The following is a 24,972-nucleotide window of genomic DNA, read 5'->3' as shown; positions in this document are numbered from 1 at the left end:
CTTTCAGCCAGCTTTCATTTGGAAATCCTATCTGGTATAAAAAAGAACTTAAATATGAAGAGGTATGTAATATTAAAAAAAAAAAAAAAAACCTCAGCATATGTTTTAGTGTAGTGGGCAGTGGTTCCCAATTGTATGCAATATGAAATATGTGAGAAGTGCTATGGAAAATGAAGATTCCCGGGATTTACAGGGTGAGGACAACTTGCACACAGATATCAAATTACCCTTTCCTTCCAATCCTCTCTGAAGGACAACTGGAATAGAACGACTTCACTAGTGGGGTCCAAGTGGAACATTTGGAGACCAGGTTATCCTGAGAACTTCCAGGGAAAGAATAAGTCTAGGACTTTATTCTTTTTGGAAGTTTCCTGAAGGGTCAGCCTTTAGAGGCTAGAAAAACATTCTTAAAGACACTGCACCATCTCTTAGCTGATGTAGTTTGGACAGGGCTGCTGACTCATTGGACTCACCAGACTCTTCCAGTTCAGGGAGAAAGATCATGTGGACTTAACTCTTGCTAGTACTTTCAGTTGGAAGACAGCTAGCTAATGGGGTCATCTGGGGAGGGAGGAGAGAAGAAACATTCCTTGTGTCTCAACAAAGAAGTGTTTATTAGTAATTTGTTCACCATACATTTCTGGCATTGAAAATACTGATCTGTAGTACCACTTCAGAAATTCTGATTGGATGGATGTTAGGTATGCCCAAATTTCCATTATTTACAAGAATCCAAGATGATTTTCATGCTAGGTTTTGAGGATCACACTACTAAATGCTGGCTTATTAGATGCAATTTTATAGACTTCCAAAAAGTTTTGAGAAATTTTATTAAATGTTATTTCATTATTATTAATTGAAATCTACTTATCATAATTTATATTAGTTTCAACTTTACAACATAGTGATTCAACAATTCTATGCTTTACACAATGATCACCACAATAAATGTAGTTACTATCTGTAGCCAAATTTATTAAAATATTATTGACTATATTTCTTATACTGTACTTTTCATTCTTGTGACTTATTATATAATCATAAGTTTGTACCTCTTAATCCCTTAACCTGTTATGCTTCTCCTCCCTGTGGCAACTATCAGTTTGTTCTCTGTATTTATGAGTCTGTTTCTGTTTGTTTGTTTGTTTGTTTGTATATCTATTCATCTATTGATGAACACGTAGGTTGCTTCCATATCTTGGCTATTTAAAATTATGCTGAATTAAATAATGTGGAGAAGTAATGTTTTGTCATGGCTAGTGAAGTACCTTAGGTATTGGAAACAATATCTTGGTGAAATGGAAAAGACCTCAGGAGTTGAACTGGAACTGGAATTTGTTAACCATTGTGTAAAATATGTTATTATAGAAAGGATCTTAATATGGGGATAATAAAGTGTCTAAACTTTCAGGTAACAAGGATAGCATGGATACTTGTCTCAAAGGGTTATTGTGAAGATTAAATGCATTACTACATACAAATCAATTAGAAAAGTTAAATACCAAGCTGGCAAATACAATTTCCATGAAGATATCATAAGGTTGTGTGGGTGGGTATTATGAAAGTGGCAGATGATTTTCAATACAGACGAACATAAGGACGTGATTTTAGAATAAAGCCAAACTATCCTTATTATATGGCAGATTCTATTCCTGTTTATTGTAACTAACTAGCTGTAAGGATCTTTGACAATTCATTCAAATACTTGCAGACAGAATGAGGAGTCAGAAAGGCTTCTCAAGAAGAGAGAGCAAGAACAAAAGGATTGAGTCAGAAAATTCTGGTGTAAGATTTAAATAAAGAATAATTGAAGGCAAGTGATAAAATATAAACTTTTCCCCTGCTACTCTCTCCCCACACAAAACTTCATTAAAATGTCTGAAGAGTTTGAATTTGCACAGTAAACAATAACAGCAGCAACAAGCACTACAGACGTGGAACCAGGAAAGTAGTTCCTATCTTCAATGACCCACACACTAGTGAAATACAGTGGAGATTTTGTCGTAAATACTGTGTTAATAATTAACTTTTACTAAAGCTTACTACATAACAGGCACTTTTCTAATCACTTTATTCATATTAATGCATGAGTCCTAACAATAATCCCATGAGACAAGTATCCATGCTATTCCCGTGTTCAGATGAATAAACTGAAGTTCAGACAGATTAAATATCTTTTCCAAGGATAATATAGGTGGTAAATCAAACCCAACTTTGTGACCAATTTACTTGAACAAAATAAATCAAAATGGATTCTAGTTTAAATCTCTGAAATGATGCTACTCTTATGAACTTGCTTCCTGTAAGTTTTTTTGATAGATGATAAAGGAGATGGTATAACAGCTAGTTTACTGGCATTGCACCTGCAGCTTTTCTTTTCTTCTATAGTACAGACCATGCCAATGCTTTTGAATGTGAGTTTTGGATAAAGATACTATTCACCTTATATAAATTGTAGTAAAGGTGGTTCAAAGCCACTGATCTATGCAAGAGGTAAAGAGTATTATAATTAGAAATTGTAAGAAAGAGATGAATGAGAATAACATCACAGATGTAGAATTCACAGGGCTTGCCAAACCTATGAACTTATTCATGTGGTCATGAGATTTGGAGGATTCTCACTTACGCAGATACAATTATATTAGATATTTAGAATAAAGATGATTTTACTAACAACACAGCTGGAGAAGTTAGTTTTCAGGAAGATTCTAAATTGGAAGCAGAGAAATTGAAGTGCTCATTAAAGAAAAAAAAATAAAAATGCAGGTGGGCCTCAGGAGTAGAATCCTGTAAGAATATCTGTATTTATAAGATTAACCATCCTTAAATCATTTATAAAACAATGCCAAGTGTAAACAAGGCAGACAAATGGGTGAATGGACACAGGTAGAGAGCTAAATAGAATGATTGATTTAGGGAGTGGACTGAGAAGAGACAGTTAAAGTTGCAGATGAAACTCTTTGGGAGAGTCTACTGCCAGGTAAGTCTAGAAAAGAAAATATTTTCAGATTTAAACAGAATCAATGAACAGGTCAAGAATGGTGAAGGCTGAAAAATACTGATACATTTGACTAACAGATAACCAGTTTTGAGAATACATGTTGAGTGGTGTGGTAAGACTAAATGCCAGATTTCAAGTTATTAAATAAAGGAAGATAGTGTAGCAATGGAGATAGTGTAGTATGACAATAGAAAAGGAAGTCAGATTAACATAACTGAACATACATCTTCCACCCTTACAAAAAATAACTCAAAGTTCATGCTCCTTTCTCATATAAAGAATGATATATTCAGTGTTACAATGCTAGTTATCAAAAGTTTACATCTTTTGGGATCTTATACAAATTACAAATTATCTAAATTACAATAACATGTTTCCATGTAGGAAACAAGTAAATAGCCTAGGTTAGATACATATTGAATAATTTTATCTTATTATTTGTAAGGATTTATTAAATATTTCTTCAAAATTTCTAAAAATATTGACAGTTAATGAAATGATGAAAATTGTTTTTCTTGGTAAAAATTATTATTTCTAGGGGAGGAGTTAAGATGGTGGATAAGTAGGGGGACCATGGGTCTTCCTTATCCTTAAACACTGCTGTATTCAAGTCAGATTACTTGGAACAACCAGGAAATTGGTATGTGGAGTTGCAAAAGGAGCTCCACAGTTGGAAGGAGACAGCTTGGCAATTGCGAGGTGCATGGATGTAAACTGGGGGAGAGAAAAAAGGTGGTGCCATGGAGGGGAGGGAACCCTTTTCTTGGAATGACAAAAGGGAAAGAAAGAGAGTGGTGTTGAGATAGTGTGGCATCAAGTTAGCACAAGAAGAAAACCTCTCTGGACCCTGGACTGGGGAGTGAGAATACCGAGTGTCCCATTTATTTTCTTCAAACAGCTTTTGGAGCTCAAACTCTGAGGTTTTGAAAGGGCCTGAATTTCTCTAGAATGGAGCTGGGGCATGCGTTCCTGGGGAGGAAGGAGCTGGCCTCAGAGTGTATAGCATGGTGTAGTAATCTCAGGGCACACTGGGAGAGAGCAATCCCCTTAATGGAGTACTTTTGGAAGAAGGTTTATTGACTCCCCAGAGGGAAAAGGACCCTGCAGGTGACAGCCAAAGGTTTTTTATCAGCAGTGTGGAGAGATGTTACTCCAGAATAGGAGAGTGGATCCAAGGCATGCTGGATTCTTTAGGACTTTGGGGTTTGAATCCCAGCCATGCACCCAAGAAAAAACACAGTAGAGTTGTGGCTCAGGGCAAATCGACTGCCCTTGCTATTCTGTGAGGGCTGCCTGAAGAGAGGGGGTTAAGATCCCCTGTCCAGAGACAAGAGATTGGGATGGAGCCATTTTTCCTCCCAATACAAAGTGGGACTTCAGAGAGCAACACAGCAGCCCCTAGTGGAAGTGGAACCAAACCCTGCCCTTCCATGCCTGGCAGCTCCTTATTTACTGGGGCAAGACTGGCTCTGAGCCAATGCAGCCAGCCTCACTTTCAGACCAGCACAGACCACTTTACCCCTAACCCCCAGCACTAACAACTCTTTTTCCATTTTTTTCTGACTTCTGTCTCTCTCTCTCTCTCTCTCTCTCTCTCTCTCTTTCCTTTTGGGATCAGGCTCATAGTGAATCAGGCTTTTTTATTCTTTTCTTTTTCCTTCTTTTCTCTTTTCTTCTGCATTTTTTTTCCTTTCTTCTTTGGAATCAGCCTTATAGCTTTTGATTCTCTGTTTTTCTTGTGTTTGTGTTCCCTTTCCTTTTCCTTTTTTATGGAATCAGCCTCCCCTCCCCCCTTTTTGTTCCAGGGTTACCTCAACAAACAAATAAAAACATACCTGGTTAAAGTTCCAAACACGTCATGACTGCAAACGAGAAGGAACTCTGAAAAGGACTGACCAGTGAGAAAGAGCAGCCAAATTCCACAGTGCCAGAATATGGACAGTGCATGACCCCTTTTTAATATAGTAGTAATCCCAGCTTCCAGAAACATAAGTTTTTTAAACATGCAAAAGATAGAAGCTTAGCCAAAATGGCAGGATGGAGGAATTTTCCAAAATATGAAAGGTCAAGAAGGAATCATAGCCATGGACTTGCTTAAAATGGATATAAGCAATATATCTGTACAAGAATTTAGAACAACAGTCATAAGACTACTAAGTAGGCTTTAGAAGACACCAGAAAAACCCCATGCTGCAGAGATCAAAGACCTACAATGAGTTATGATGAAGTAAAAAATGTTGTACCTGAGATGCAAAAATAAACTGGATATAGTAACAACAAGGACTGATGAAGCAGAGAATGAATGGGTGAAATAGAAGATAAAATGATGGGAAATAATGAAGTGATAAAAAAGAGGGAAAGGAAATTACTAGAGCATGACTTAGAGAACTAAGAGATTTCATGAAACAAAACAATATCTTTATCATAGAGTCCCAGGAGAAGAAGAGTGAGACAAAGGAACAGAAGGTTTATTTGCACAAATTATAGCTGAGAACTTCCCTAATCTGGGGAAGAAAACAGGCATCCAAGTACAAGAGGCAGAGAACTCCCTTCAAAATCAACAGAAACCGGTCAACACCATGACATATCATACTGAAACTGGCAAAATACAAAAATAAACAGAGAATTCTAAAGCATCTAGGGATAAAAGACCCTTAACCTACAAGGATAGACACATCAGGTTAGTAGCAAACCTGTCCACTGAAACTTGGTAGGCCAGAAGGGAGTGGTAGGAAATATTCAATGTGTTGGCTAAGAAAAATATGCAGCCAAGAATCTTTTATCCAGCAAGACTGTCCTTCAGAATAGAAGGAGAGATAAAGATTTTCCTTAAAAAACAAAACTAAGGAATTTATGGCCATGAAACAAGCTTTGTGAAAAATTTTAAGGGGGGCACTCCGAAGAAAAAAAAAGAGGAGACCAAAGCCACAAAGACTACAAAGGACCAGAGAATATCATGAGAAACACCAACTCCACAGGCAACATAATGGCACTAAATTCATATCTTTCAATAATCATTCTGAATGCACATGGACTAAATGCTTCAATCAAAAGACATAAGGTATCAGAATGGAAAACAAAAAACAAAAAACAAAACAAAACAAAAAACATAAGATTCATCTATATGTTGTTTATAAGAGACTCATTTTACACCTAAGGTCACCTGTAGATTGAAAGTGAGGAGATAAAGAACAATCTATCATACTAATAGAGGTCAAAAGAAAGGTGGAGTAGCCATACTTAGATCAGACAAACTAGATTTTTAAACAAAGACGGTAACAAGAGATGAAGAAGGACATTTTAATCATAATGAATAGGTCTATCCATCAAGAATATCTAACAATTATAACTATTTATGCCCCCAACTTGATACTCCCATATATATAAATCAACTAATCAGAAACATAAACAAACTCATTGATAACAATACCATAATAATAGGAGACTTGAATACCCAGCTACAACAATGGACAGATCATCTAAGCAGAAAATCAATAAGGAAACAATGGCTTTGAATGACACACTGGACCAATAGACTTAACAGATATATTCAGAACATTTCATCCTAAAGCAGCAGAATACACATTCTTCTTGAGTGTACATGGATAATCTCCAGAATAAATCACAAACTGGGTCACAAATCAGCCCTCAACAGGTGCAAAAAGATTGAGATCTTCTATGCATATTTTCAGATCACAACGCTATGAAACTTGAAATCAACCACAAGAAAAAATGTGGAAAGCCCTCAAATACATGGAGGTTAAAGAACATTGTACTAAATAATAAATGGTTTAAAAGGAAATTAAAGAAGAAATTTTAAAAAAATCATGGAAGCCAATGAAAATGAAAACACACCAGGCCAAATCCTTTGGGATGCAACAAAGGCAGTCCTAAGAGGAAAGTACATTGCAATTCAGGCCTATCTCTAGAAGCAAGAAAGCTCCCAAATATACAACCTAAACTTATACCTAAAGGAGGTAGAAAAGGAGCAGCAAAGAAAAAGAAGGGAAATAATAAAGGTTAAAGCAGAAATAAATAATATAGAAACAAACAAACAAATAAACAATCCCCCCAAGCCCCACTAGAACAGATCAATGAAACTAAAAGCTGTTTTTTGAAAGAATGAACAAAATTGATAAACCCCTAGCCAGACTTCTGAAAAAGAAAAGAGAGAAGTCCTAAATATATAAAGTCACAAATGAAAGAGGAGAGATTCCAACCAACACCACAGAAATACAAACAATTATAAGAGAATACTGTGAAAAATTATTTGCTAACAAACTGGACAATCTGGAAGAAATGGAGAAATTCCTAGACACTCACATAATACTAAAACTCAAACAAGAAGAAATAAAAAAAAAAATTAACAGGCCCATAACCAGCAAATAAATTGAATCAGTTATCAAAAATCTCTTGCAGAATAAGAATCCTGGGCCAGATGGCTTCCCAAGGGAATTCTACCAGACATTTAAAGCAGAGTTAATAACTATTCTTCTCAAACTGCACCAAAAATTAGAAATGGAAGGAAAGCCTCCAAACTCATTCTATGAAGGCAGCAATCTTGATTCCTAAACCAAATACCCCACTAAAAAGTAGAATTATAGTCAAATATCCCTGATAAAACTGGATGCAAAAATTCTCAACAAGATAGTAGCAAATCAAATTCAATAGAACATTACAAGATCAACTAGAATTTATTCCTGGGCTGCAGGGCTGGTTCCATATTCACAAATCAATCAATAAGGTACACCACATCAATAGAAGAAAGGATAAGAACCATATGATCCTGTCAATAGATGCAAAAAAAAGGCATTTGACAAAATATAGCCTCTTTCTTAATAAAACCCTCAAGAAAGTCAGGATAGAAGGAACATAAAGACTCCTGGGTGGCTCAGTCAGTTAAACGTCCAACTTCGGCTCAGCTCATGATCTCACGGTTAGTGAGTTTGAGCCCCGCATCAGGCTCTGTGCTGACAGCTCAGAGCCTGGAGCCTGTTCGGATTCTCCATCTCTCCCTGCTCCTCCCCTGTTCACTCCTGCTCTCTCTCTCTCTCTCTCTCTCTCTGTCTCTCTCTCTCTCTCAAAAAAGTAAGTAAACAGTAAAAAATTTAAAAAAAGAAGGAACATATCTTAACATCATAAAAGCCATATATGAAAGGCCTACAGCTAATATTATCCTCAATGGGGAAAAATTGATCTTTCTCCTGAGATCAGGAACAAGGCAAGCATGTTCACTCTTACCCCTGTTGTTCAACATAGTACTGGAAGTCCTAGCTTCAAAATTCAGAGAACAAAAAGAAATAAAAGGCATCCAAATAGGCAAAGAAGAACTCAAACTTTCACTCTTCACAGATGACACGATACTCTGCATGGAAAATCCTAAAGACCCCACCAAAAACTGCTAGAACTAGTATGTGAATTTAGCAAATTTGCAGGATATAAAATCAAAGTACAGAAATTGGTTGCATTTCTATATACCAACAATGAAGCACAGATAGAGAAATCAAGGAATCAATCCCATTTACAATTGCACCAGAAACCATAAAATACCTGGGAATAAACCTAACCAAAGAGGTAAAAGATCTGCATGCTGAACAATATAGAAAGCTTATGAAAGAAATTAAAGAAGACACAAAGAAATGAAAAAAAAAAACATTCCATGCTTGTGGATTGAAAGAACAAATATTGTTAAAATGGCTATAGTACCCAAAGCAATCTACACATTCAAGCAATCTCTTTCAAAATAGCACAAGCATTCTTCACAGAGCTAGAACAAAAAAGTCCTAAAATTTGTATGGAACTAGAAAAGACCACAAATAGCCAAAACAGTCTTGAAAAAGGAAAGCAAAGCTGGAGGCATCATAAATTCAGACTTCAAACTATGTTACAAAGATGTAGTCATCAAAACGGTATGGTACTGGCACAAAAACAGACACATAGATGAATGGAACAGAATAGACAACGCAGAAATGGACTCAAATATATATGGCCAACTAATCTTTGACAAAGAAGGAGAGTATCCAATGGAAAAAAGACAGTCTCTTCAGCAAATGGTGTTGGGAACATTGGACAACAACATACAGAAGAATGAACGTAGACCACTTTCTTACATCATACACAAAAAACAATTCAAAATGGATGAAAGACCTAAAGTGAGACAGGAAACCATTAAAATCCTAGAGGAGAAAACCAGGCAGCGACCTCTTTGATCTCAGCCACAGCAACTTCTTCCTAGATAGATCTTCAGAGGCAAGAGAAACAAAAGCAAAAATGTACTATTGGGACCCCAGCAAGATAAAAAATCTTCTGCACAGCAAACAAAAATAAAAGACAACTGATGGAATGGGAGAAGATATTTGCAAATGACATATCAGATAAAGAGTTAGTATCCAAAATCTATGAAGAACTTATCAAACTCAACACCCAAAAAACGAATAATCCAGTGAAGAAATGGGCAAAAGACATGAATAGACACTTCTCCATAGAAGACATCCAGATGGCCAACCGACACATGAAAAAATGCTCCACATTACTCATCAGGGAAATACAAAGCAAAACCACAGTGAGATACCACCTTATACCTGTCAGAATGGCTAACATTAACAACTCAGGCAACAACAGATGTTGGCGAGGATACGGAGAAAGAGGATCTCTTTTGCATTGTTGGTGGGAATGCAAGCTGGTGCAGACACTCTGGAAAACAGTATGGAGGTTTCTAAAAAAACTAAAACTAGAACTGCCCTATGACCCAGCAATTGTCCTACTAGGCATTTATTCAAGGGATACAGGTGTGCTGTTTTGAAGGGACACATGCACCCCCATGTTTATAGCAGCACTATCAACAATAGCCAAAGTATGGAAAAAGCCCAGATGTCTGTCGATTGCTGAATGAATAAAGATGAATTAATAAAGATTATATATATATATATATATATATATATATATATATATATAATGTTGCCATTTGCAACAACACGGACGGAACTAGAAAGTATTATTCTAAGCAAAACAAGTCAGTCAAAGAAAGACAAATATATGATTTCACTCCTTTGTGGAATTTAAGAACACAAACATAACATAGGGGAAGGGAAGGAAAAATAAGATAAAAACATGTAGGGAGGTAAACCATTAGAGACTCTTAAATACAGAGAACCTGAGTGTTGCTGGAGGAGAGGTGGGTGGGTGGATGAGATAAACGGGTGACAGGCATTGAGGAGGGACTTGTTGGGATGAGAATTGGGTGATGCATATAATTTATTAATCACTTGGTTCTACTCCTGAAACCATTACTACACTGTATGTAAACTCACTTGAATTTAAATAAATAAATTTAAAAAAATTCTTATCTTTAGATAAAATTTCAAATTGTTTTTATAAGTCTGTTTGAGGAGAAATTGAATTGTATGGAATGACTGATTATCAAGGACATCTAAGGAAACCAAATATTCATTTTATTCAGAAATCATCCAATAATTTCTCTTTTTTTGTCCTGAGATATTTATTTATTCATGTATTTATGCATTTATTTATGTATTTATGCATTGATTTATTTTTTATTGTTTCAGGTTTTTAATTAAATTGTAGTTAGTTAATATATAATGTAATATTGTTTTCAAAGGTAGAATTTAGTGATTCATCACTTACATATAACACCCAGTGCTCATCACAGCAAGCACCCTCGTTAATATCATTACCCATTTAGCCTATCCATCACCCACCTCCCATTCATCAACCCTCAGTTTGATCTTTATAATTAAGACACTCTTATGGTTTGCCTCCTTCTTCTTTTTTCCCCTTCCCCTATCTATGTTCATCTGTTTTGTTTCTTAAATTCCACATATGGGTGAAATCATATAGTATTTGTCATTTGCTGACTGTCTTGTTTTGCTTAACATAATACACTGTAACTCCATCCACATTGTTGTAAATTACCCAGTGATTTCTTGATGTCTTTGTTTCATTTGTTTCATATCAAGATGATAAGCTTTCCAGAGAGACACAGAAAAATAAATAAAAGATTAATAAAAACCAAATAAATTTCTATATTCCTGCAGAATTCAGCTTCCTTTATGTAGATAAATATATTTGAGTAGGAGTATTCTTGTACAAAGCTTTCAAGTTCCCTAGGAACTGTCTGTAAATTGAAAATTTGAACAAAAAGTTCAAACTACCAAGAAGTGAAGAGATGAACACAACAAACTTTTGCAAACAGGAATAAGCCAGCTCAAACACACTGCTTCAATAATCACAAATATTGCCCAAGACAAGTAATAATATTTTTATCCAGATTTCTGTTTGGTCTTTGCATTAGTTTTTGATGGTCATTGTAACAAAATACCACGACCTTGGTAGTTTAGAACAATACACATTTATTCTCTTAAATTCTGGAGGTAAGAACTTTAAAACCTGAAGATTAAAGTTTCATTTGACTTAAATCAAGTCTCTCTAGAAGGCAGGGCTACCTTCCCTCTGGAGGCTCTAGAGATAATCCATTTCCTTCTCATTTCCAGCTTCTAGCGCTACATTCCTTGCATTCCCTAGTTCCTGGCCTTTCCTCCATCTTCAAAGCACATCACTCTAAACTTTGCTTCAGTCATCACATTGCCTTTTCCTCTTCTGTATTCAAATAAATCTCTCTGCCTTCCTCTTATGAGGGCACCAGGTGACTACATTTAGGGCTGATACTAATCATCCAGAATAATCAAGGTTAATCAAGATTAATGTCTCCATATCAAGATCCTTAATTTAGTCACATCTGCAAAGTCCCTTTACCATACAAAATAACATTTAAAGTTTCTAAGAATTAGAACTGGGAGGTTATTATTCCACCTACCGCAATCTTCAAGGGCATGCCATTTTTTATATCTTTACATTGCTCATGGGATCTGTATTATTTAGTAATAAATTAATAAAGCTATGTATAATTTCCTTGTTGGCACAGTTCTTGTCTTAAAATAAACCTGTTATCCACACATAAATTCTCAGCTTATGACTTTGCCTGTAGCTCATTAAAGAAAATAATGGGTGAAGGAATGGGTAAAATAGGTAAAGATTGAGTACACTTATTTTGATGAGCACTGAGAAATTCATAGAAATGTTGAATCATTACATTATAATCTGAAACTAATATAACACTGTATGCTAATTATACTTTAATAAAAAAAATGCCATCAGATTTCCCGCCACCAAATAGTAGGTTATCTGCATCTACAATCCTTTTACTTTTCTTTTCACTGTAACAACTGATGAAATCTCTAACAAAAGCCAATCTTTCTGCATTCATTCTAAATCTATTCCCACTCTTTTTCTCAAGTTAGTTCTTCAATTATTCTTGTTTCTATTGTACTTTCCAACTCCAAGAATGGGAAAAGGACTAGGGACCAGTTGGTTTATTCTTTCTTTCCCTCTTTCCTCCCTCCCTCCTTCCCTCCCTCTCTTTTCTTTCTTTCTTTCTTTCTTTCTTTCTTTCTTTCTTTCTTTCTTTCTTTCTTTCTTTCTGTCTTCCTTAAATGAATCTTTTTCTTTCTTTCTCTTTCTTTCTTTCTTTCTTTCTTAAATCAATTCTTTCTTTCTTTCTTTCTTTCTTTCTTTCTTTCTTTCTTTCGTTCTTTCTATTTCTCCTTATAAATTATCCTCTCTGTACCACTATGGAGCCATTATAGCCCTAAGGAAAGGGACTGAAGGAATTTTGCCTTAGGAAAGATGGGTATAAGAGAAGAGAATAGGAGAAGATCCCATCTGGACTGGAAGAGGAATGAGTAGTCTGGTCCTGTACATAGTGGACTGTGGGGAGTTGCTTTGTTATATCTTCTTGAAGAATTAAACCTATTATCAGAAAGTGGTGATTCTCTCTATCCCTAAGAAATACATTTGATATCTTGTATGATATAGTTTAACAAGTTGAATTTTTTTTGGTTACTATTTGGTTAATATTTGGTTAATATTATATATATATATATATATATATATATATATATATATATATATTCTATCTTTTCACTTTAAGCCTTATAAAGTTTTTAGAACAGTGCCTTACATGTAGCAATTAAATGTAAATATTGATTACATAAAAATAAAGTCAGCTAAAACTATCTTCAAAATTGGGCTGGGAACATAGAAGAGAGAAGAAATAAAAGTATGAAATTGCCATAATTAAGACAGAGATAGTAAGACTCTGATGGGAGACTAAAGGGAAGAGTGCTGTGGGAAAGAGGCAGGAGAGTTTTGAGGGAGAGATGTGGCAGCTGTAGGAATGAAAACTTGGCAAAAGATAAATGTGGTTATAGAGGAGTGTTCAATAAATTTGTGTTATATGGAATGCCAGAACCATTAATTACCCTATAAACCATTAGTAAAAATTGATATTACTCATAAATGCTTTTGAAACTAGATGTTTGTTTTGCTTTTAATGAAGTGATATGTGAGATTGGCCTCATGGGGCACTCAGTGAGAACAGGCAGATCCTAGGATACAAGTTACATTCAGCATTTAGGGTAATATCCTCTCTCCTAACTATACAAGATGGTTATTGTATTTGTTTTGCCCTCCATTATAGCCTTAGTATCTCACAAATTATCTAACACATAGTAGGCATAGGATACACATTTGTGAATGTGTGAGGGTGATTTCATACAGTGTCAGCCAAGGAAATCTGATAATGTTACTCATGCACTTGAGAGCTTCTAAAACTTCATCATCTATGTTTTAGATACATACATTTCTATGTGTATGCCAGTTCAAATGATCTTGGCCAGATTTGTAACTTCCTGAACTGCCACTGCAAACAACTATGTGCAGGAACAAGTTTCACACACTTGCAACTTAAGGGCAACCTGCAAGTGCAGAATTAACTGCCTGTAGTGCCACCCTTAGGGACTGGGAGGTGGAAGGTCACTGATACCTCCACAAAGGAGACTGTTCTGAGTGCATTTCATAAGGTTCTGTTCATGCAGGATCATGCTCCAGCTGCCTGTAAAAGTGGTCATGTCTATAATTCAACCTCCTTTACACTGTTTCACTCCTCAACTACACTCCATCCCTCACTTCTGCTCTCTGGGATAAATTACAATTAACTACTACTTATAAGCAAATTTTGTTTCAAGGTGTGCTTTAGGAAAACCCAAGCTAAGGCAGTAAATTCTACAGTACATTTTATAAAGTAAAATTTTACTTGTACTTGAAAGGAAATAGTGTGCCTATATATATATATATATATATATATATATATATATATATATAAAACTTCTATTATTTTTAGAAAGGTCTACTTTTTTTTCACAGAAGTATAAAAACACAGTGTTCTTGAAATAATTTTCATAGCTAACTGTACAGTCACAGCAGATTAAACATAATTTTTATATTCAAACCCCTGCAGAGGTGTTTGCCAAGTTTGCAGATATATCCATTACAATGCCTGTCTCTGCATTGAGAGGTTTGTAAAACCCAGCAGGAATTACAGGTGACCGTGCTGCAATAAATGGATTCATCCACAATTGGATTCTATTTTTATTTTCAGACTAACTGTTGAATATATGCCACCTACTTGGGAAAACATTCAGGGATATGTCTTTATTATGAATATACTTTTCAATTATTTTCTTTTTGAAGAGATATCAAATAGTGATATGAAAGTTTTGAATTAAAAATGATTCCAGTCTAATCTATGCCTTTCTTGGAGTAATGTTAAAAGTTTCCTGTTTTTCACACATTATCCTGGTATGAATTCTATGGCCATTCAGTTAGCTCACTATTTTTTAATAGAAATTGTTAACTTAGGTTGCATATAAACGTTAAGTCTGGGAAGCTTAGAAGTTAGTATGGATTGACTGTAGAATTGGTTCCCTTCTGAAGTAGGGGTGAGACATGATCAGGTGAGGTGTGTTGATAGACAGCTCTGCTTTGATATGAGGAAAAGAAACTGGTTTTCAGGCTGCACACACCCAAATGCCGGAATGAGAAGGTCTTATATTGTGTGTCACCATAACATTAAGTACTTCAGTCTTCCATGAAAAATTCATTTATATTGTTAAGAGATATGTCCTTTGCCCTTTTTGCATATAAGTACAGGGAAAGAGTAGGATTCTGATATTTCACTGACACCGTTGTTCAACATATATACCTCCAACCCCACTTTGTCCAGTCTTATGCCCCCCTCCTCAACTGATTTCAAAACTTTTTAAGCTTCCACTAGGCACATGGTCCTCAGCGCCTTCTTTAAATCCTTTCAAATTTATTCTAGGTTTTAGTTTTCTCCATCTGTTAAGTCTTTTAATTCACATCCTCCCTTATTCTTCAGAAATATATCACAATGTCTCCTTTGTTAATCAAATATTCCTCTCCTTCATCATTCTTATTGATGATGTGGATTTCTTCTCATAGGGTCTCAGGAAGGGAACAGGCAACAAATACATGAACCTAATCCACCATTTTGAGCTCTATGCTCACATCTTCTTGTTCAATACTCATTTCCATAGACTTTCTTTATATGTCACTTCTACTTTTCCTATTACTTCTCTGACTTTTCATTATCTTTTGTGGGATTTTTATTCTTTACTCTTTCAATGCAATTTGGATTATGCAAGGCTTGTTCCTAAGCTCACATCTCTTCATTTCACACTCTTTCCATGGACTTTCTTAATCATAGAAATGTTTTCATTTACCATGTGCATTGTGATGACTCATGTTCATATTTCAACAATATTATTAAAACTATTAATTATATTTTAGAAAAATTTTAAGAAAAGTCACACTCAAAGTGTATCAAACTCTTATTAATGCTACCAGCCTGCTTTCCTGTAATATTCAATTCAAAGTTTCACTTATTAAAAACACATCTCGTGCAGCATACACATCTAAAAATAGCTCAAAACCTATAAAAACATGATATTAAATGATAATTGTATAGTAATAATTTATAAATGCCTGTTGATTTTCAGCTTTCACAGTTTATGGGAAAGTTTAGAATACTTGTAAAAGTGTAATGATAAAGGTGGCAGATAAAAGGACATAAGTGTAATGTAGACAGGGTGAAAGAAAAACTAGAGATGAAAATATCTTCATGTTGTGTAATAAGAAGTCAACAATTATTTTCAAGAGTTAAGAGAACAGTAAAGATTTAAGCACCTTATTAAAGTTAATGGTAAAATGTTAATGGTAAGCAATGAAAAACTGTTATATAAATACAAGAGGAGGATAGAAGTATATATACTCATATGTATGAAGGAGTCAACAATTATTGTCTAAACTTGATTAAATAAGGAACAGATATTTTCTAGCATTATAGGAGAACCTCATGAAAGAAAAAAGAATTAAAAAAAGTTGGCTCTAGGAAGTGGGGCTTGATGGGAGGGAGATGTATTTTTTTTCTCCATCTGCACTTATAAACCATTACATTCATTTGATATTTTTTATTAAAAAAATAAACAGTAGGCAAATAACTACCAAGGAAAAAATAACTTTAGATAATTTACAGAAAGAAGAAATGTGAATCTTCTAACTTCTCTTGTAAAATCTTAAATAACTCTGTCATCAAATAATATAACTGAACTTCAGGAAATGTTTTCCACCTGTTTCTTTTTAACTTAAATATGAACCTTAATATAACAGTTTGATTTATTTATTTTTATTTGCTTTAATAACTTTTTTGTATGGTACTGCTCAAATAATGATTTTTTAAAATACAGATATTCATAAAAGAATAAAAAGTAGTCAACAATGTCAACTGCATCAGTAAATTCAGGTACTATGAATATATATATATATATATATATATATATATATATATCACACACACACACACACACACATATTTGCATATGCATATATATTTGTATACAAATTTGTATACATATATATGTATATATATATCTGTATATGTATATATATATATATAATTTTAGTAGACACAGTACTGGTAATATATATTAAAAAAACAGTGTAATGTTCTGTAAAGGCCAAAGGAAACAGTTTATGAATGGAAAGACTGGTGCTGATAGGAAAAGGGACAATATAGTAATTCTATTGAAATAAGATGGAGGAGATACAGTATGGATAGAGATGTAGTTAGATTTAATTTTATTAGTAGGAAGATAAATTTGAAGTGAAGTGTTCTTGGTCGGGCAGTCTTAGTAGGATTGAGAGGAAGTGCTGAAGGCCCATTTGAAGTTGGTGATCGTGAATCAACGGTGGGTGAAATTCTCTAGCAGCTCTCAGATTCTCAAAGCAGTCACAGATTAAGGGCATAGCTGAATTCATTAGGAGTTGGGATTTTGCCACACAATCACAATAGAAGACAGAGGGGCAAGGGAGTTTGAATAGCAACAAAAATTATTTTAATTATTCTTGAAATGTTTGACCATGGAAGGTAGAAAGTAAAGTTAAGTGATACATCTGGGCCATGAAATAATAAAAGACAAACAAGTGACTGTTGAACATGGGTATTGAACTTATTTATTTATATATTTATTTATTTAAAAATGTTTATTTATTTTTGAGAGAGAGAGAGAGACAGAGTGTGAGCAGGGGAGGTTCAGGGAGGGAGGGAGACACAGAATCCCAAGCAGGCTCCAGGATCCAAGCTGTCACCACAGAGCCGGTCATGGGGCTCAAACTCAAGAGCTGTGAGATCATGACCTGAGCCAAAGTCAGATGCTTAAACGACTGAGACACAAAGGCGCCCCTTGGTACTGAAATTTTAAGTACTAGTGAAACTGGATTTGTACATGTACTACTCTTGCTCATATGGTCGGTGTAATGTTTAGGACAGTTATGTGAAAATAAGACAGCCACTGTCAATCTCAGCCACTATCAAAGTGTACATTACTATTACATAAATGGATAGTGTTAATGGAACTAGTTATTGACTAGGCAGCAAATTTTTACAATTTTCAGGCAAAGATGTTTTAAATTATTAAGTAATTAAGGAGAAAATGCTCAGAAATTTTATGGAAATGGTATATAGAGAATCATCTCAATTCTAAACTTTTAAGTAAATACTTTTAAAAATCATATCTATTTCCTTTTTGCTTTTCACCCCCTAGACATTCTCCTGTAATCTTGAAGTTGACATACTATATTCACAAACATGGCTTTAACTGTAGTGAGGGAATACACAATGACGACTTTTAAATATTTTTCTAGCCTTCTTTTATGTGTATTAGACATATATATCTAAATTCCTACTGCATATTTCCACATGGATTTCCCAAGATTTCAACTCTTCATATTAAAACCTGAATTACTCACATTTATCAACACTGCGATCTATTCCTTCATCTGTGTTATCTCTTCTTATGAAGTGAATCATCACACATTCAATGAACTGTGCCTAAATTTCCTCCTACTCTAGACCTTGGCATTTAATTAATTATTAAATCTTAGTAATTTCCCTCTTTAACATCCTGCATATTTTCTTCTCTTCAATGACATTACCACTGTTTTCATTCTGTCCCTTGTCACCTCTCAGCTGGTGAATTTCAATAGTCTGAATTGGTTTCCCAATTTCTCTTCTTTTTTCCAAGCTATTTCTCCATGCCATTATCTAGCTGTGTGAATTTGGCAAGTCCCTTTAGTCTCTAATATTGGCTTCTTCATCTCTAGACTGGATATTGTATTTGTTCTCTCTACCAAATAAGATGTGTGTGTGTCACACACACACATATGTTATATTATATATAATATATAATAATTATATATTATTATATTATGTATTATATGTATATTATATACATACATATAGTGAAGTCTAAATATATAAAATGAGAAACTAAGCAGTAAGATATATACACACACATATATATACATATATATACATACATATAATGAAGTCTAAATATATAAAATGAGAAACTAAGCAGTAAGCAAAAATCTTGTGATGAAACTCTGGACATACACTGCACCGGCATATATTCTAAAACTAAGCATATAAAAAAGTAATGTTGAAATAGATTTTTTAAGCTTGGCAATCAATCAGGATTCTCAAGCTCACTTCTTAATAATGCCTTCATGGATTTTTTATTTCGTGACAGAGCAAGCCACATATCATATATCAACTGTAATATAGTATTTGACTTCTTTAATGCAATGCTTAACTGTAAATGTCTATAACTACAAATGAGGCATTTAAATTTGAAGATACTTTAGATAGATGGCAATACCTATAATTAGAAAATCATAATTTTGCCTGAATTGCACTTAAAAGCTAAAGTTCCACCTGCTTCCATTATTGGGAAAGTAATAATAACAATTATAACTATACCATGAAGTATTAAAAGATGAACATTCAATTTGAAGTTAGCTAAAATACGAAAGTAATGAAAAATGAACTTATAAAATGTTTGCAATTCATACAAATATGTTATATAGAGGCATTAAAGAGCAAAGAAAATAACTAGTCTTTATTACAGTTGATCTTTTCAGATGCTCCTTTTTTTTTTTTTTTTGTCATTAGGATAGCATTATGGTTAATATCTCTCATCCAAAGATCATCACTTTCCTATGCCAAAATTTTTATCCTAAGGTCTGCATAATCACAGACTAAAACTGTAGAGTTTCTAAATTTGGTAATTAAAAGATTTTTGCATTAGGCTTAAATGTTTAGAAAAACAATAATACATCTTTATTTTTCACATTTGAGGTGGCTGAACCATTTTAATCCAGGCTATGCAACTTACCATCATTACGTAGAGTGAGTGGTGTTGGAGGACTAAGTACTCGAGCATTTGTCACTGTGTTTTTCACCAGACAAATATAGCTGCCAACATCTGATGTTTGGACTTTAGATATATAGAGGTTGCCTGTCTCCTGGGAAATGAACCGCCGGCTGTCTTCCGCCACAAAGGAAGGGAACTCATTAAATACCCAGCTATAGATGATCTCTGAAAATACACAAAATTCAATTGTTGAAAGACACAGATTATTTTAATAGCAGTTAAAGCTCAAACAACAAATCCTTTACTAAGTGTTAGCTATATTGCAAGGCCATACATATTGGATCCACATATCTATATAATTTAGCATTTTAGGCTAAAAGACTGTTATTCTTAATGACTACAAGAAGATCAAAAATATTTCTTAAGGATGCTTAGCCTATATTCATTCATCGATTCATTCATCCATTCAGTTCCAATGTGTACTGTATTCATATTAGATAATTGGCACTGTGATAGCACTGAAATTAAAAAGATGAGAAAGACAGTTCCCCATTCTAAAAGATCAAACTAATGGGAGATTTATCCAAACCTATCAATCAATATGGAATAAAGAAATAGAGATATTTACTCTGTTTTAATGAAGGCATGGGAACAGGATACTTAAGCAATCATATTGGTCAGTAAAAACTTCCGGAGATAAGAGACACTAAGCTACAATATTTACTCACTTAATTAACAAATATTGGCTAAAAGGCCTTTGACAAAATTCAGCACCCTTTCTTAATAAAAACCCTTCAGAAAGTCGGGATAGAAGGAACATACTTAAAGATCATAAAAGCCATTTATGAAAAGCCCACAGCTAACATCATCCTCAATGGGGAAAAACTGAGAGCTTTCTCCCTGAGATCAGGAACATGACAGGGATGCCCACTCTCACCACTGTTGTTTAACATAGTGCTGGAAGTTCTAGCATCAGCAATCAGACAACAAAAGGAAATCAAAGGCATCAAAATTGGCAAAGATGAAGTCAAGCTTTCGCTTTTTGCAGATGACATGATATTATACATGGAAAATCCGATAGACTCCACCAAAAGTCTGCTAGAACTGATACATGAATTCAGCAAAGTTGCAGGATACAAAATCAATGTACAGAAATCAGTTGCATTCTTATACACTAACAATGAAGCAACAGAAAGACAAATAAAGAAACTGATCCCATTCACAATTGCACCAAGAAGCATAAAATACCTAGGAATAAATCTAACCAAAGATGTAAAAGATCTGTATGCTGAAAACTATAGAAAGCTTATGAAGGAAATTGAAGAAGATATAAAGAAATGGAAAGACATTCTGTGCTCATGGATTGGAAGAATAAATATTGTCAAAATGTCAATACTACCCAAAGCTATCTACACATTCAATGCAATCCCAATCAAAATTACACCAGCATTCTTCTCAAAGCTAGAACAAGCAATCCTAAAATTCATATGGAACCACAAAAGGCCCTGAATAGCCAAAGTCATTTTGAAGAAGAAGACCAAAGCAGGAGGCATCACAATCCCAGACTTTAGCCTCTACTACAAAGCTGTCATCATCAAGACAGCATGGTATTGGCACAAAAACAGACACATAGACCAATGGAATAGAATAGAAACCCCAGAACTAGACCCACAAACGTATGGCCAACTCATCTTTGACAAAGCAGGAAAGAACATCCAATGGAAAAAAGACAGTCTCTTTAACAAATGGTGCTGGGAGAACTGGACAGCAACATGCAGAAGGTTGAAACTAGACCACTTTCTCACACCATTCACAAAAATAAACTCAAAGTAGATAAAGGACCTGAATGTGAGACAGGAAACCATCAAAACTCTAGAGGAGAAAGCAGGAAAAGACCTCTCTGACCTCAGCCGTAGCAATCTCTTACTCGACACAACCCCAAAGGCAAGGGAATAAAATGCAAAAATGATTTACTGGGACCTTATGAAGATAAAAAGCTTCTGCACAGCAAAGGAAATAACCAACAAAACTAACAGGCAACCAACGGAATGGGAAAAGATATTTGCAAATGACATATCAGACAAAGGGCTAGTATCCAAAATCTATAAAGAGCTCACCAAACTCCACACCCGAAAAACAAATAACCCAGTGAAGAGATGGGCAGAAAACATGAATAGGCACTTCTCTAAAGAAGACATCCGGATGGCCAACAGGCACATGAAAAGATGTTCAACGTCGCTCCTTATCAGGGAAATACAAATCAAAACCACACTCAGATATCACCTCACGCCAGTCAGAGTGGCCAAAATGAACAAATCAGGAGACTATAGATGCTGGAGAGGATGTGGAGAAACAGGAACCCTCTTGCACTGTTGGTGGGAATGCAAATTGGTGCAGCCGCTCTGGAAAGCAGTGTGGAGGTTCCTCAGAAAATTAAAAATAGACCTACCCTATGACCCAGCAATAGCACTGCTAGGAATTTATCCAAGGGATACAGGAGTACTGATGCATAGGGGCACTTGTACCCCAATGTTTATAGCAGCACTCTCAACAATAGCCAAATTATGGAAAGAGCCTAAATGTCCATCAAGTGATGAATGGATAAAGAAATTGTGGTTTATATACACAATGGAATACTACGTGGCAATGAGAAAGAATGAAATATGGCCTTTTGTAGCAACGTGGATGGAACTGGAGAGTGTGATGCTAAGTGAAATAAGCCATACAGAGAAAGACAGATACCATATGGTTTCACTCTTACGTGGATCCTGAGAAACTTAACAGAAACCCATGAGGGAGGGGAAGGAAAAAAAAAAAGAGTTTAGAGTGGGAGAGAGCCAAAGCATAAGAGACTGTTAAAAACTGAGAACAAACTGAGGGTTGATGGGGGTGGGAGGGAGGGGAGGGTGGGTGATGGGTATTGAGGAGGGCACCTTTTGGGATGAGCACTGGGTGTTGTATGGAAACCAATTTGACAATAAATTTCATATATTGAAAAAAAAAACAAATATTGGCTTATGGTCAAAATAGAAACCAGGTATTGTTGTGTTTGTTTGTTTGTTTATTTGTTTGTTTGTGAGAGGGAGAGAGCATGAATAGGGGAAAGGGGCAGAGGGAGAGAGAGAGAGAGAGAGAGACAGAGACAGAGACAGAGAAAGAGAGAGAATCTTAAGCAGGTTTCATGCTCAGTGTAGAGCCTGACGTCGGGCTTGATCCCATGACCCTAGGATCATGACTGAGGTGAAATCAATAGTCAAACACTCAACCAACTGAGCTATCCAAATGCCCTCAGATATTGTACTAAGAAGGAAAGAAGTTTGTGTTCTCCGTCTGGAGTTTTCATTATAGTGGGAAGAAACCAAGAATACACAAACAAATAAACATCAAGTGGTGATAAGTGCTGTGAAGAAAACTAAAGTACATTAAAAGAGAGAGTTATAAGGGTGAGAAGGACATGTGAAGTTATATTTAAAGGCTTTCACTTACAATTGGATAGAGAAGACACAGTGTGAGGACAAAGCAGGAACCAGGAGGAGGGGAAGCAGGAGGAATAATGTCCACTAGCTTAAGAAGCTATTTTCAACATAGCCAAGAAAGATATAAATGATTTGCACTAGAATGGTAGTGGCAGTGAGGCTATTGTTTCTTGTAAAAATTTGGTAGTAGAGCTGACAGGAATTGCTGATGGATTCATTATGAAATGTGAGACAAAGAGGGACCAATGATTTAAGTTTTGGGCCTGAGTCACTGAGCAACTAGAAGAATGTATTTGCTTTTACTAAAATGGGCAGACTTTTACTAAATGGGCAGTTCTTTAGAGATGTGGGTGGAATAAAACCAGGAGTTTAGTTTTGGCAGATTGAATTTGACATAATATCTGGTAACAAATTAAAGAATTGATAAGGCAGTCATACATTTGAATAAAGAGACCAAGAGAGGAATTTGTGTTTGTGTTATAAATTTGGAGTATTAAAAGGTTAGTTTGACTTGGCCAGGTGAAGAGTGTATGGTGTGTTGAGTGTATTCCAGTCAGAGAAGACAAATGAGAAAATTCATTCACACAAGGAATTGGATAGTATGAATGGACCCCCACAAACAGTTTTGTGTTATTAGACTCATAATTTTGAGGAAGGGAGTGGTAAGAGGAAAGGTTGGGGAGATTAGTGGTAAATCCAAATTACTAAACACAGATTAACATGGTGTGTGTCTGTTATATTAAGAAACTTGTGCTCAATCTTACATGTAATGTGGTACCACTGGATGTTTTTCAAGAAAGGGTTGACATAGACACATATATTAGTAGGTTATTCTGGTGATTCTGCAAAAGTTGGATTTAATTAAAAGGAAGGTTGCAGCAGAGAACAATAGGACAATATTGCATACTGAAAGTGAAGGCTGAAGAAATCTGAATCAGAACCATGATCATAACAATGAGAAGAAAGATGTTTATCCAAGAAATATTGCAGAGGGAAGGCAAAGAGAGAGAAAAATAGTTCAAGAATACTCTCAAGTTCCACTTGAGTGATTGGGAAGAGCATAGTACAAGAAATTCAATGGAAATACATTAAGTCAAACTAGTTTGAGGAGAAAGATAATTGGTTCATTTTCAGGACATTTTGAGTTGGAAGTCTGTGAGGAAAATCTGGTCAAGGAGTTCTAGCAGTTGGCAAATACGTGTTTGAAACACAGGAAAGGAAATCTGAGGTGAAGGTTAAATTTGGGAGTTGTCAGTATATTGGTATTATTGAATCCAAGAAGGGATGAGATTAATCAGGAAGAGTAGATATGGTGAGAAGATACTCTGGGAAGCACAAACATCTAAATAAATGTAAGAAGGGGCGCCTGGGTGGCTCAGTCAGTTGAGCATCTGACTTGATTTCAGCTCAGGTCATGATCTCATGGTTTGTGAGTTTGAGCCCCACATCAGGCTCTGCTCTGATAGTGAGGAGCCTACTTGGGATTCTCTCTCTCCCCCTCTCTCTCTTTGCCCTTCCCCTGCTCATATTCTCTCTCTTTATCTCTCAAAATAAATAAACAAACTTAAAAAATGAATTAACTAAATAATGGTACAAAAGTGTTCAAAGGGTAAAAGGCAGAAACTGTTGGAAAGACTCAAAGGGAAAAACATGCAGTGTTATAGGTGCCAATGGCTTAACCAATTCCACAAGATTAAATAATGTCAAATAAGGAAAAAATCCCAATAAAGAAAAAATTTACTAAAGACTGGCTTTGGGGTATTACTGAATAGCAACTTCAATAGCATTAAAATCTCGATAAGCATTTGAACTATCTATGTTATGATTGAAAGAGCAAATTCCAAGG

At 35.1% G+C, this 24,972-nt stretch overlaps 1 protein-coding gene across 2 annotated transcripts in view; it reads right to left on the bottom strand.

Annotated features, from left to right (window-relative positions):
* CNTN5 (contactin 5) overlaps nt 1-24,972 on the bottom strand; it is a 1,365,947-nt gene that overhangs the window by 368,196 nt on the left and 972,779 nt on the right. For both annotated transcript variants that reach the window (XM_078432971.2, XM_078432970.2), the window contains one exon: nt 19,672-19,875. In XM_078432971.2, coding sequence (XP_078289097.2) covers nt 19,672-19,875 — 204 coding nt within the window. The remainder of the gene's footprint in view (nt 1-19,671; nt 19,876-24,972) is intronic.

This window comes from Panthera onca, chromosome D1 (assembly GCF_046562875.1).
Source record: "Panthera onca isolate mPanOnc1 chromosome D1, mPanOnc1 haplotype 2, whole genome shotgun sequence".
In the NCBI taxonomy this organism is placed as follows: Eukaryota; Metazoa; Chordata; class Mammalia; order Carnivora; family Felidae; genus Panthera; species Panthera onca.
The sequence above is the reverse complement of the archived record's forward strand: the minus strand, read 5'-3'. Positions and strand labels throughout refer to the sequence as shown.